This window comes from Sinohyriopsis cumingii, chromosome 13, assembly GCF_028554795.1.
Source record: "Sinohyriopsis cumingii isolate HCF-2022 chromosome 13, ASM2855479v2, whole genome shotgun sequence".
Taxonomy (NCBI): domain Eukaryota; kingdom Metazoa; phylum Mollusca; class Bivalvia; order Unionida; family Unionidae; genus Sinohyriopsis; species Sinohyriopsis cumingii.
This window is the reverse complement of record NC_142973.1, coordinates 53,338,659-53,353,372: the sequence shown is the minus strand read 5'-3', so window position 1 is coordinate 53,353,372 and position 14,714 is coordinate 53,338,659. Positions and strand designations below refer to the sequence as shown.

The following is a 14,714-nucleotide window of genomic DNA, read 5'->3' as shown; positions in this document are numbered from 1 at the left end:
TTATCATTCTTACATCCTATTTCTATATATAAATGTTCACATATATTAGCATCTTTAAAGTCACATACAAACCCTGAAAATCCATTTACATTTACATATACAATAGTGTCCATTGAATAGTTAGGGTCAAGAGTCCCACTAAGTACATTTAGATTTTTTGTAAATGAAGCATTGGCATTCTCCTCTTCGCCAGCTTCCTTATGTATACACAGATGGACAAAGTCTTTGTTTGTGTCCATATTTAATAATACTGGCATCCCTGGAAAACCTAGCAACAGTAAGAAACCTTGAACATTCTCTTACAGAACATCGAGATACACCACTCCCTCGATAACTCGCGCACATCGGGGTCCAGAAACATCGACCGCACTATAAGCGAGGGGCGAGTTATCGAGGGACCTATAAAATAAGCCCAAAACCGATAAAGTGATTGACGACATAACGGAAAAATAAGGGGGGGGTAGGCAGATTATACTGTTGAATACTCACTTTATAATCGTTCTGAGATTAACTGTTAATAAATATCTCTTCATAACGGTGTACTTTATTATTTTCTCATAGGACAACATTAAAAATTTCAGGATAAATTACAGTATATTGAGGCGATCATCGAAAACATTATTCCACGTGGTTTCCGTTCGCTGAACATGTGTACCACTTCACACATTGTGTACTACGTCACTAATTTTTATGTTGAATTGTATACATTCTAGTTTTATTGTTTGAGCCAAATTAGAAGTTTTTTATACACAAAAGATCGACTCTTTTCGAGAAACAGTGTCGATCGAACGATAGATAGATAGATTTGAATGCGATAGAAGTAAAATGGAAAACAAAAAAAAACAAGAGTTAATCAGTACTGACATATTTAATTGGTCTACAAATTTAAAACAGCGTAAATTAGAACAAGTTAATACTTGCCGTTTGTGCCACGCTTGACAAATATCAATTCACTTTTTGAAAAAATCAGTTAATTTTTTTTGTGTGTGTTACTCCTTGGTTTCTCTGCCGCCGAGCAAAATCCCTCAGATTTCTCAACTGCATGAGCTTTACGTAGTCAACATTTTGGGTCTCCAGCCACCTTATGGCAATATCAAAATATTTGCTTCCTGTGCAGAGGGGTGGGGGTGCAACATCTGTGTCTGCATCACTTTCAACACTTGTGTTACTCCAGTTAGAATCGTCTTCTGCTGCAAATTTGTTCGCTATAGAAATAATTATAGTTTCATCTGACATGTATTCGGCTGTAGGGCAATCATTGTCAGCACAAATCCACTCCTCCATATCATCAAGAGAAACGCCCATCTCAGGACCATGAGTCTTTACTAATTTCTCCCAAACAGCCTCGGCATTAATGACATCAGTTTCACTGAAACATTCGAAGTCACTATCGTCGTCGTTGTCTCTGTTACTGTTTTGCTTTACGTCAAAGGCAGCTCCAAGACCCTTAATTCAGCACCCGAGGTCTCTCGTAATCGATTTTTTTTTCAATGCAACAAACACTTCCCCAAGTTGTTGATCAAAACAAAGCTGGCATGTACATGTAATTAGGTTCTCACAGAAGTACTCGCGGGTTTCGATGTGACGGTCGATTGACTCTTTTCATGTTTTCAATGAAGAGACTATGTTGTGATTATAATGTTTACACTGAAACGGAATTAAAGGATTAGAACGTGACTTTCACACAGGAAGTCGTTTAATTGGTGTTTATTTCATTCTCTGTTGCCACCTGTTAACATTTACCAGAAGTTTTCATTGATCGCTATTTCACCAGACTGTTTATTTACAGTATAATGACAACTATTTATCCTAAAAACTTACATCATATATGATATCTTTAAACAGAAGTCTCGCTAGGTTTTTAAAACTGGGTCTTTCTGCCTCTGAATTCAATCACTAAATATCAGTATATTTTCTCACTCGGCCGCCAAGTCAAAGCCTTTGAACTAGCCGCCTAGCTGTTGCATCATGTTCTTTTTTTTTTTAAATGTACTCTTATGAAACAGCAACAGTACATCAAAGAGTCTTTCAGTCACTGAATTCTGTCATTGTAAATATCAGCACAGTAAACTGATTAACACATTTTCCCACAAAGCAGGTGGCTGAAACAGGACCGGCAAATCTTTGAATTTTCCCGCGCACCTATTACATGCGTACGGAGGACTCCAGCCTCAGTGATTTTCTGCGTCCCAGATCAAAATTGGCGTCCAAATACGCGTAATTAAGCGTTTTCGAGATCTCTGAAATTAATTCTTCTCTAGAGCTTGCAAATTGCAAAATATGGATTATATTTTTACGGGCATTAATCACCATTTTCGATGATAAAACGAGCAATGTATCAAGGTTTAATTTATCAATTCTTATCGTGATTTTTTTCATGTTCAGCATATTTTAAAGATATTTTAAATACATTTTGTCTGGAAAAAATCGGGAGCCAATACGGACACCGCGTTATAAGCGGGATCGCGAGTTATCCGGGCGCGAGTTATCGAGGGAGCGGTGTACATCAATTTTGTTAGGTTAAAATTTTTATTATGACATAAGTATAATGCGGAACAGGACAAATATCACAATAGGCACAGTTAAAATGTAATTAGAAATAAATAACAATATATAATATTCCCTCACTATACAGTGTCGCAGTATAAGGTCATCCCTTTTATAATGTGGGTACGGTCATGAATACATTTAATTATTTTACTGTAACATTATTAATAAAATACGGGGGCCAAGCTGATCAAGTGGTCTAGTAAGGTTCCAGGTAGCCAAATGTTCCAAGGCCCTCTCCCTTACCAATTACTGCCATCACACCTCTGTCTGCATGGGTTCAAGTCCTGGGCTCGACTAATGCGAGTATGTGAGGAGGTTTGCCAGTAGCTTCCCATGTGTTGGTGCTTCTACTGACTGCCATGTATAACCTACTGTGAGCTGAAAATGGCATTAAGTCCACAAACCACCACCATGTATATAAAATATTACCTCAATACAAGGTGACCTCACATATTTGACTTGCATGGAATGTTATTGTGATGGAGTATTATATTTTTTTGTTAGTTTATACCATGCACACTGAGAATGAGAATGCAGCTTCCAAAGTATTATCACCAAATAAAATGTACAATTCCGTAAAAAAAAAGGGGGGAAGAAGGAGTTTATTGAAATTAGAACAATTCTGACCAAATTTATTTCAGTATATGAATTCGGACACTATTACCTTGGTAAAATTTCTCCCCATCTAAAATAACTGCCACTAAGGTATCCTGTGTATGACCTTCAGACACAGATAGCAGAGTATGACAATTCCTTTGCCCAACTAGCATGGGCAAGTAAAAATTCCTGTCTACTGTTTTACAAGAGAAATCTCAGGCTACTAGTACTTAAAGTAGCCCAGTTTATTTATGATCATCAATAACACAAAATGAGAATTTCTAGACCATTTCATTCATGTCATCCTTGCTGAACCTGTATGTTACAACTGGAATTTTTGCCCCCTTAGTTACTCAGAGAATTTATCTCAATAATGAACAATCATCACAATAATTTTTCATTAATACCATCTTGCTTTTCTTTTTCCTTCTTTTTTTGATGCCAGAAGTCAATAAAGCTAGGTACTCCAAGCTGATCAAGAGCTCGCTGTCTTTTAAGGCGTTCCTCTTTTGCTAATTTAACTTGACCCATCTCCTTAAGCTTTTTCATCGTCAGTTGAAACTCTTCTGACTCTTCCATCTCCTTCAGGGTGTCAGGAATTAGAGACCCCTGCAAGTGATGGTATCAAATTTATTAGAAAGTCTTTTTATGTATTAACATCATAACACTGTGACAGAAAACTGTATGGCACAATATTACCTAACACCTAGAAATGTCACACATTCAGTAATGGAAAATCCTGTTCATTTCAGTTCAAGATAGTGTCCATTATGCTCTAATTCAAATGAATTTTTAAAAAATTATACAGCATAATACAAATGTATTCATCTTGTTTCATAAATTTATTTAGCAGCCAATAAACACTCACGCATAACACTAAATTTATCATTTTGCATAAGCAATGAATATAGACTCAGTGGACTTCAACTATATGAATATCATGACAATTTCATGAAAAAAAAATCCTTAATGTGAATACATGATTAGATTTCACATCAATAGCAACTAAAAACATTCCAGGGTTAAAAAACTGCTATGCAAAAAAGCCTAAGATAAAAAATATAGCTTGTTGTATCAGAGTGTACGAATAACTGGAGCTTGTCTAGTGAATGAAAAGGATAAGTCCGAGTTGTGTATTTATGCATGACCTTGGTTGTGCAGTATATCCATCTGACAAAACAATTTCATATTTTCCCATACAAAAACAGTAACCTTTTTATTATAGTCTGGCATCTAAAGCTAACCTAAATCAGAAACATTGTATCCAAAAATGTTGCAAAGCAGCTGGTATGTGGCAGTCCACGAAACAGCTGCTTTAGTTCATTCAGAAACAAATTTAATCAACCAAAACCTAAATGGTCTACTGCATCAGTGACATGATTTGTTTACAAAGTAGTTCCTAATACATTATACTACTACTGGGCACATGTGTCATGCACATGCATGCAATATGAAGGTGTTCAATATCATAAGATACTGCATGATTCTGAAAATGTTGTTGTTGCATTTAACATCATTTTTGAGCACATGATAGACCATAAATGGCAGCCAGTATTAATGGTGGAGGAAGAACCGGGGTAAACCCGGAAAGAACCACCGACCCACGAGAAGCTACCGGCAAGCTTTCTCACATACTCACATTGGCCGAATTCTGAAAATGTAAAGTTAATGGAGACAAACATGAGCATATAATAAAAACTGCTTTTAAATGAACACATGCTATCCCTTCCCCAATTAGTGGCATCAAAATAACACTGAAACACAATCAGACAAATTTTCAACATGAATAAAGTTTAATTTTCCAAGTAACTGCTCCCACCTCTTAGTATCAGTCACGAGGTCTGAATGCATTCCATTTTTAGTCAAGTTAATGTAGCTCTTTCATCAATCACACTGCAGCTTGTAGAATTGTGACAGAAAATGGCATTACTTGGTGTGCATTGATACAACACAAGAATGTCAGATATTGTTTAATATTCTGGAGGAAAATAAGCTGCACTAATAATGGGTGTTGACATGTAAGCGGTGCCCATAGTTGCCATTCATGGCACACCTTACAGGTGACATGTAAGCTGTGCTCATAGTTGCCATTCATGGCATGCCTTACAGGTGACATGTAAGTTGTGCAAACAGTGGTCATTCATGTTGCACCTTACAGGTGACATGTAACCTATGCCCACAGTTCCCGATTAAATGACACCTTACAGGTTACATGTAATCTGTGCTTATAGTTGCCATTCATGGCATGCCTTACAGTTGACATGTAAGCTTTGCCAAAAGTGGCCTATATTTATACCTTAGAATTTGATATATAAACTGTTTATGTCATAACCAAGAACTCTTGTCTACAAGCAGTTTTCTCTTTCTTGGGAAATCACATAAGACAATTTTTGCAACTCATTTTCAATTGCCTGTACTAGAGAGTAGATTCATGCAGACTGCCATTTTTTAAACAGACACAAAACTTCACATACTAGCCAAATTTGAATGGTTAGAAATGATCATCACACTGAATGGAAAATCCAAGCTAATTCAAAAGTTTACCAAAACATGATTCCCGTGATATCTTGCTAAGGCAAAATAAAAGCAAACAGAACTGGAAAGCCTGAGTTTAATGTGTTTGTGAAAACTGTGCTACATTTCTTATCTGATTCTGTTCTTGCTTTGTTTCCAGTGAAAAAAAAACAAAAAATAACTGTCCTTTCTCACAGCTTATGCTATAGTCCAATAACTGTGTTGATACTGATGGATGACTCAATGGTCTGAAGTCATCTGTTCATTAAAATCTGCAATCATGCAGCATGCAAATCTGTCCTGAAAAAAACCAGTATACAGTTGAGTTCAGGCCCCTACTGGTATTTGGTAACAGTTGCAAATAGTCACCATATTCAAAATGGCCACAGAATATAGAGTAGGATTATTCCACATGGATTTACAAGATGTCAAACATGGGATTTAATCTGGAGACATTTTGTACATATTGCCAAAAAGAACCGTTTAACTGACAGTAGCTCAAGAGATGCTGGCATACTGGTAAATGCCTAGATGCTGGCATACTGGTAAATGCCTAGATGCAGGCATACTGGTAAATGCCTAGATGCTGGCATACTGGTAAATGCCTAGATGCTGGCATACTGGTAAATGCCTAGATGCAGGCATACTGGTAAATGCCTAGATGCAGGCATACTGGTAAATGCCTAGATGCAGGCATACTGGTAAACGCCTTGATGCTGGCATACTGGTAAATGCCTAAAATGCAAACGAATAGGCTGCAGACAGATCTATCGGCGAAAATTCCTTGACTTATGAGTGGGTGACATCAGACTCTCTTATCACAAATCAGTATCAAAACAGGTTTGCAGAGGTCTTGGAAATGCTAAATGACACGTATCTGGATGCCAATTTTTTTATATCTGGGAAGCAGAAAATAACTTAAACGGGTGTCCTCTGTATGCATGTAATGGGGGTGGGCAGCAAAATTCAAAGACTTCCCAGTCCTGCTTGAGCCATTAGTGAGAAAATGTGTTGATCAACAAGCTGTGCTGATATTTACAATGAAAGAATTCAGTGGTTGAAAGGTCACTGATAACTGATGTACATATTGCCATTATAAGAGTACATCAAAATAGCATGATGCAAGGGCTGGGTGGTAAGATCAAAGGCTTTGACTGGTGGCTGGGTGGGAAAATGTGCTTATATTTACAATGACAGAATTCAGTGGTTGAAAAACCCCTAATGTACCTGTACCATTATAAGAGTACATCAAAAGAACATGATGCAACAGCTGGGCAGCAAGTTCAAAGACTTTGACTGGTGTCTGGGTGGGAAAATGTACTGATATTAACAGTGCTTGAATTCAGAGGCAGAAAGACCCAGAGATGTACATGTGGTCATTTATAAGAGTACATCAAATAAACACATTCAGCTTTCATTACTGTGTTAATTTCCGAGTGTAGTGGAATAAGCTGTGCATGTGAATAAGAGTCGAGACATGCTGAGACTTAGACAAAATGCCATTCGCAAATTTGTTTTAGTACTTTGGGGTTAACTGATTGTAAGGAGATTCTGAGGAGTTTTTAAGTGGCTAGAACTGATAGCTTGGACGGGACAAGTGTAACAAAGTGTGATGCCTGTTTGGAATAAGACCTTCTTTGGATTGACAGAATTCAATCTCAGATGAGACAAACAAGAGTTATATGTCAGTGGTATAAAGAATGTGGAAGTTGAACTCAATGGCAACCAATTGTTCTTCTAATCTGCAAAGTTTACTGGGAGGGGACTGCAATTTTTGCTGTTGGGACTCCTACATTTACCAAAATGGGAGTCCTGGACTCCTAGTTTTAAAATTCTACCGAGACCTCTAGGTTTGGAAAGGGGTGGGGCTATTTTAGCATCTTTGCATCTTGGACCTTCAGTTTCTGGACTTGGGGTCCAAGTTTTTAAAATGCGACTTCTGGACCAAGCTTTTTGGAAAAATATGGCCTACAATTTCATTTTCAAAATCATAAAAAAAGTTCTGTCTGGTGAGTACAATCTGTCAAAAGTCATTACATGATTATGTCTCACATGACTCAGACAATGAGACTCCTGTACCTAAACAAGAGTCCCCAAATAAAATGAAGCTTTACTAGGTAATACTGTCTGAACAAAATTTCCAGGAACTCAAGATTAAAGCATTTTTTTTTTTAAGAGCTAAGTGTTGAAACTACCTTTGATAATCCTGAGTGATAATATTTTCAAATCAGCCATCATGGCAGCCATGCAAGATTGGCACCATTTTCTTTTAGGAATAACTAGAAACCACCAAGTTTGGTGAAAACCCAATGTTGTGTTTGTGTCTGTCTGCCTCTGTGTCTGTGTGTGTGTGTGTGCTTTGGATTTCTTATTTGAACTATGTCCTCTGTTTCTCAATATGAATATTATTTTTTTCAAAAACAACATTTTCTGTCTTGTGTTTTAAACATCATTTGTATATTTGTATCATGTTCATATGTGGTGCATTTTATTCAATGACTTCAACTTAAATTAAGGGAGCACAGTAAAAACTAAACATTGTAATTAATTTTAACTGATAGAACTAACTACATAATTCCATTACAGTAATTCCAAACTGATACAAATGCTTAACCCTTTAGCTACTACAGCTGTTGTGCAGTTTCACTACTGCTGAGTAAACAGTTCTCTCATTGGTTATGATAATCAAAAAAATGTAAACATCTGTACTTTCAACCAATCAACATTTAGTTAACACAGCAGTCACATCCGCATAAATGCGACACTCGGGTTTCAAGCACTGCTGAACTATACGCACATAAGTGACACTGGGGTAGTAAACTAGGCTTATTGACACTGCATATATGCATCAGTGAGGTTCAGGAGCTATTTACAGGTGATGATTAGATGTGGTAGTCATAGCTAAAGGGTTAATCAACTACCACTGAAGCATATCTTTATGTAATTTCTAAAACCTCACAATAAAACTAGTCACAGATTTCTAAACTAAAATTTTAAACAACTTCTATAGCACGTACATGAGACCACATGCACAAGTGCATTCACACCACAGTGTTTGTTATGACTTCATTGTTGCTGATAAAACACTATTGCAACTATTCATCAGTGGCAAAATGAAGCATAGAAGTCGACAAAAGAATGTATTATACCCTTCTTTCCAACCAAACTTGCACGGCCAAGAATATGGCACTACACATGACATAATGGATACCTTATTTTTAGATTGAGGGACTTTCTTAATATAATCACTCACTTTCTAGCTTTTATACAATAATCTATTGATATGATTGCAAATTTATGGTTTTAGTATTTTTCAGATTATTTTTATTAACGTAATTTATTAGATATTATTTGCTTCACTGCTTTTTCTCCCGTTGTATTTTTAATGATGTCAGAAAACACTCTTGAACTTAAATCACTTCTTGAGTTCCAAAAGTAGCACTGTTCCATACATTTCTGACCTATATAATTATATTTTAAGCAGAATCTTTTATCACATATTTATTTAGAAAATTGCTTTCTATGAATTGTATAATTTCCTTAATTTATCTGCCCATTAAATTAAAAAACTGAGACAACCTAATAAAGAAGTACTTCCTGGACACAAAGACATAGCAATATCTGCCATTATTGTCACATGACAGGTTCATTTACAGTTTCAAACTGACTTTATGAAGAAAATAATGCAAACACGGCAGTTAAAATCACCCCCAACAATTAGACAGCCCTTTTCTAGTTTTAAAACACAAATTGCTATTTAAATATAAATGTTTAAGTTTGCAAACAAAATTTGGTATGTTTTGATCATCAAAAGATAATTTATGGAAATCGGACAATGAATGTGAATGTGTCAAGAGTTTGATTGTCTGCACAACTGAAATGAACACCAACTATTTGATATATGCAATACATTAGCCTTGGGATTCAACACAAAACTGGAACTACACTAGAACTACCTGGCTGGGTTGAGGTAGCATCTCAAAAGTCATAATCTATGGTCACTAACTGTACAGTTGAAAAATCACAGCATGAAGTCATTTATGCTTTTTTTAATGGAAAAGGTGAAGTTTAAACATCTTAGGTGACTTATACACTGATTTCATGTGGGCACATGACCCCTGCATACTTATGCTCACACCATTTTGCCTTTATTTTACTCTTACTAATCGGCACAGAACTGTATATAGTCCTAGGGAGAGGGTATGTAGCATAGACAGATATGTGATGATAGTACGCACCATTGTTATAGAGAAAAATGACAACTTTGTCATGGCAGCAAATGCAAACAAAAAAATGATAAAATTTACTGCAGCTGCCACCGTGGATGAACCATTGCATCTCTGACATGCTCATTTCATTTCAGTTGGCTGGAATGTGATGTAAGCTGGGGATACCAGATCAGTTAAAAGGATAACATGAATCTTGAACAAAATGAAGCTATCTAATCACTTTCTTCAATATAATTATATTGTTATATGTTTCATTAAAAAAATATACTTCAACTTAATCCAATTTCAAGTACTCCCGGCTCCATCACATTCCAGCTAACTAAAATGTAGGCCAACAGAACTTGAAAACATGTCCATTTGCATGTGTGAGAATTTAAATTTATTAGAAAAAAGACATCAGAGTAAGTCAAGTCTGACTAAAACATTATGGCTTTAATTTGTAGAAAAGCACCTATATGGACTGCAAAGTGTGTGAGATATTCCTGAAAGTTTGACTTAATGATTCCTATGATAACTGAAATTGGAATATCCAACACAGCGCCATTATTTCAGCAGTAAGACCTCGACCCTCAAAACATAAATTTCAGGGTCGATCTCTTACACTGTAGGACTAACAATGGATTAAAACTTATATACATCAACAGCTGGTTATGCTTTCACTTAGGTTTAAGCTCTATGTGAAAAATACTCTCAGTGCAGTCTTTACTCCTCTTCACAAATGTACTAATATCTTGTAAATATTTAGACGAACAAGTAGGTCTATGCTTTTTTCTTTTCTAACAGTGGAGACCAATGCTGTCAGGCCATATTCCATACTGAAGTTTTACACTGCTTTAACCTATCCATCAGTTCTGACTATCACACGCTCACTAGTAATTAATAAATTATTTCAACTGTAATGAGCTGTAAAGATATGCTAAATAACAATAATAATAATACATACATACATACATACATACTATATGTTATTATTATTGTTATTAATAGCATTACGGGGCTCCGAGTGGCCGAGTGGTCTAAAGCGCTCACCATTCCAGATTGCTGCCATCTCACCTCTGTCTGCGTGGGTTCGAGTCCAAGGCTCGGCTAGCATGGATACATGGGAAAGCTTGCCAGTAGCTACTTGTGGGTCGGTGATTCTTCCCTGGGTTTTCCAGGGTTCTTCCTCCACCTGTTATACTGGCCGCCATGTATAGCTATCTTGTACTGAAAAATAGCGTTAAACCCAAGAACAACAACAACAATTAATAGCATTACAGTTTTGATTTGTTTAAATTTATTAATCATTCTCTCAGTCACAAATTTCTGACACATCTGTCTACATCTCTCTGTCTCTCAAAATTCTGTCATGATTGCCAGACCTAACCGCAGTCCTGTCCCAAGCAGTAGTCAGTTCCTAGTATATACTCCTCACTAGAAGGTTTCCACTTGTTGTTCTTGCCTTGGGTGATGCTGCTTTCACACGCAAGCATCAGCAATTTAAAAATAAGGTCATTAATAGAGGCATACATAGGTGTTCTGTTCTGACAGGGATTATTACTAAAAAGTGAGTGTTCTGAAGGATTTAATGCCATGGGTCAAAAGAAGGGGAATTTTAGTTACCATCCGCATACACCGCTCCCTCGATAACTCGCGCCCGGATAACTCGCGATCCCGCTTATAACGCGGTGTTCGTCTTGGCTCCCGATTTTTTCCAGACAAAATGTATTTAAAATATCTTTAAAATATGCTGAACATGAAAAAAATCACGATAAGAACTGATAAATTAAACCTTGATACATTGCTCGTTTTATCATCGAAAATGGTGATTAATGCCCGTAAAAATATAATCCATAGTTTGCAATTTGCAAGCTCTAGAGAAGAATTAATTTCAGAGATCTCGAAAACGCTTAATTACGCGTATTTGGACGCCAATTTTGATCTGGGACGCTGAAAATCACTGAGGCTGGAGTCCTCCGTACGCATGTAATAGGTGCGCGGGAAAATTCAAAGATTTGCCGGTCCTGTTTCAGCCACCTGCTTTGTGGGAAAATGTGTTGATCAGTTTACTGTGCTGATATTTACAATGACAGAATTCAGTGACTGAAAGACTCTTTGATGTACTGTTGCTATTTCATAAGAGTACATTTAAAAAAAAAAGAACATGATGCAACAGCTAGGCGGCTAGTTCAAAGGCTTTGACTTGGCGGCCGAGTGAGAAAATATACTGATATTTAGTGATTGAATTCAGAGGCAGAAAGACCCAGTTTTAAAAACCTAGCGAGACCTCTGTTTAAAGATATCGTATATTATGTAAGTTTTTAGGATAAATAGTTGTCATTATACTGTAAATAAACAGTCTGGTGAAATAGCGATCAATGAAAACTTCTGGTAAATGTTAACAGGTGGCAACAGAGAATGAAATAAACACCAATTAAACGACTTCCTGTGTGAAAGTCACGTTCTAATCCTTTAATTCCGTTTCAGTGTAAACATTATAATCACAACATAGTCTCTTCATTGAAAACATGAAAAGAGTCAATCGACCGTCACATCGAAACCCGCGAGTACTTCTGTGAGAACCTAATTACATGTACATGCCAGCTTTGTTTTGATCAACAACTTGGGGAAGTGTTTGTTGCATTGAAAAAAAAATCGATTACGAGAGACCTCGGGTGCTGAATTAAGGGTCTTGGAGCTGCCTTTGACGTAAAGCAAAACAGTAACAGAGACAACGACGACGATAGTGACTTCGAATGTTTCAGTGAAACTGATGTCATTAATGCCGAGGCTGTTTGGGAGAAATTAGTAAAGACTCATGGTCCTGAGATGGGCGTTTCTCTTGATGATATGGAGGAGTGGATTTGTGCTGACAATGATTGCCCTACAGCCGAATACATGTCAGATGAAACTATAATTATTTCTATAGCGAACAAATTTGCAGCAGAAGACGATTCTAACTGGAGTAACACAAGTGTTGAAAGTGATGCAGACACAGATGTTGCACCCCCACCCCTCTGCACAGGAAGCAAATATTTTGATATTGCCATAAGGTGGCTGGAGACCCAAAATGTTGACTACGTAAAGCTCATGCAGTTGAGAAATCTGAGGGATTTTGCTCGGCGGCAGAGAAACCAAGGAGTAACACACACAAAAAAAATTAACTGATTTTTTCAAAAAGTGAATTGATATTTGTCAAGCGTGGCACAAACGGCAAGTATTAACTTGTTCTAATTTACGCTGTTTTAAATTTGTAGACCAATTAAATATGTCAGTACTGATTAACTCTTGTTTTTTTTGTTTTCCATTTTACTTCTATCGCATTCAAATCTATCTATCTATCTATCGTTCGATCGACACTGTTTCTCGAAAAGAGTCGATCTTTTGTGTATAAAAAACTTCTAATTTGGCTCAAACAATAAAACTAGAATGTATACAATTCAACATAAAAATTAGTGACGTAGTACACAATGTGTGAAGTGGTACACATGTTCAGCGAACGGAAACCACGTGGAATAATGTTTTCGATGATCGCCTCAATATACTGTAATTTATCCTGAAATTTTTAATGTTGTCCTATGAGAAAATAATAAAGTACACCGTTATGAAGAGATATTTATTAACAGTTAATCTCAGAACGATTATAAAGTGAGTATTCAACAGTATAATCTGCCTACCCCCCCCCCCTTATTTTTCCGTTATGTCGTCAATCACTTTATTGGTTTTGGGCTTATTTTATAGGTCCCTCGATAACTCGCCCCTCGCTTATAGTGCGGTCGATGTTTCTGGACCCCGATGTGCGCGAGTTATCGAGGGAGTGGTGTACCAAGGTCAGTTGAAATAAATTTATTAATTACTAGCGAGCGTCCAATAGTCAGAACAAATGGGGAGGTTAAAACAGTGTAAAACTTCAGTATGGAATATGGCCCGACAGCGTTGGTCTCCGCTGTCAGAAACAAAAAGAGGAGACCTACTTGTTGGTCTAGTAAATATTTAGAACCGCGATAATACGTTATGCCAGGATACAACTAACTCTAAAACAAATGATGCTGATACTGAGGTCATACCTTTGTCCTAGTTTTCAAATCTTCAAGCCCTTCCCATGCCTTGATCTCTTTCTTTCTGGATCCTTGGGGACGATCCGGTCTTTTGAGTTTATGTTCATGAACGTTCACATCTGTGTTGTAATCGGGCTGTTCTTCTTGACTGGAGTACCATCGGCATTTCAGCAATTTGCTGGACCATTCTTTCACCAGACATCTACTACGTAACGTGAACATGTTTACATCATCAATGCTGAGGAAAAATATATCCCTAAGTATACTTTAACAATATATCTCGCATTTTAACATCCAAAGTCCAAGTTCGCGAATACTCGGATTACCTTGCGTAATTGTATTTTTAGTGAAATTTCTCCACAATATTGGAGAACCACTATCTACGCTTCCTATTAATAATAATAATAATAATAATAATAATAATAATAATAAATTATTTCAAAGGATAATACGGTACGCGGAACGAACATTTATATTCGCGTGGCCGTAAAGAAGAAATTTTATACGATAAGTAACGAACAAAAATGCATCTTTTTTTTAAAAAAAACTCATGCATACTTTGTTCTGGCAACACACACACACACTCTCTCTCTCTTTCTCTCTCTCTCTCTCTCTCTCACACACACACACACAACCATTTTCGGATATGAAGTGGGAACACTCAAATTGGGTTATGGAAACGGGCACTTGATAATATTTCACCATACATTATATTTATGTTATGAATTGGACACGAATTTGACAATTTTGTTTAATTTGTTCTGAAGGCAGGGTAATGACAGATGAA

General features: G+C 36.7%; 1 protein-coding gene across 1 annotated transcript in view; it reads right to left on the bottom strand.

Moving 5' to 3' along the window:
* Positions 1-14,258, bottom strand: part of LOC149785565 (uncharacterized) — a 48,540-nt gene extending 34,282 nt beyond the window's left edge. The window contains exons 1-2 of the mRNA XM_089979357.1: positions 13,937-14,258; positions 3,555-3,756 (exon numbers count right to left, since the gene is read on the bottom strand). Coding sequence (XP_089835483.1) covers positions 3,555-3,756; positions 13,937-14,149 — 415 coding nt within the window. The 5' untranslated portion in view covers positions 14,150-14,258. The remainder of the gene's footprint in view (positions 1-3,554; positions 3,757-13,936) is intronic.
* Positions 14,259-14,714: the final 456 nt, after the last annotated feature.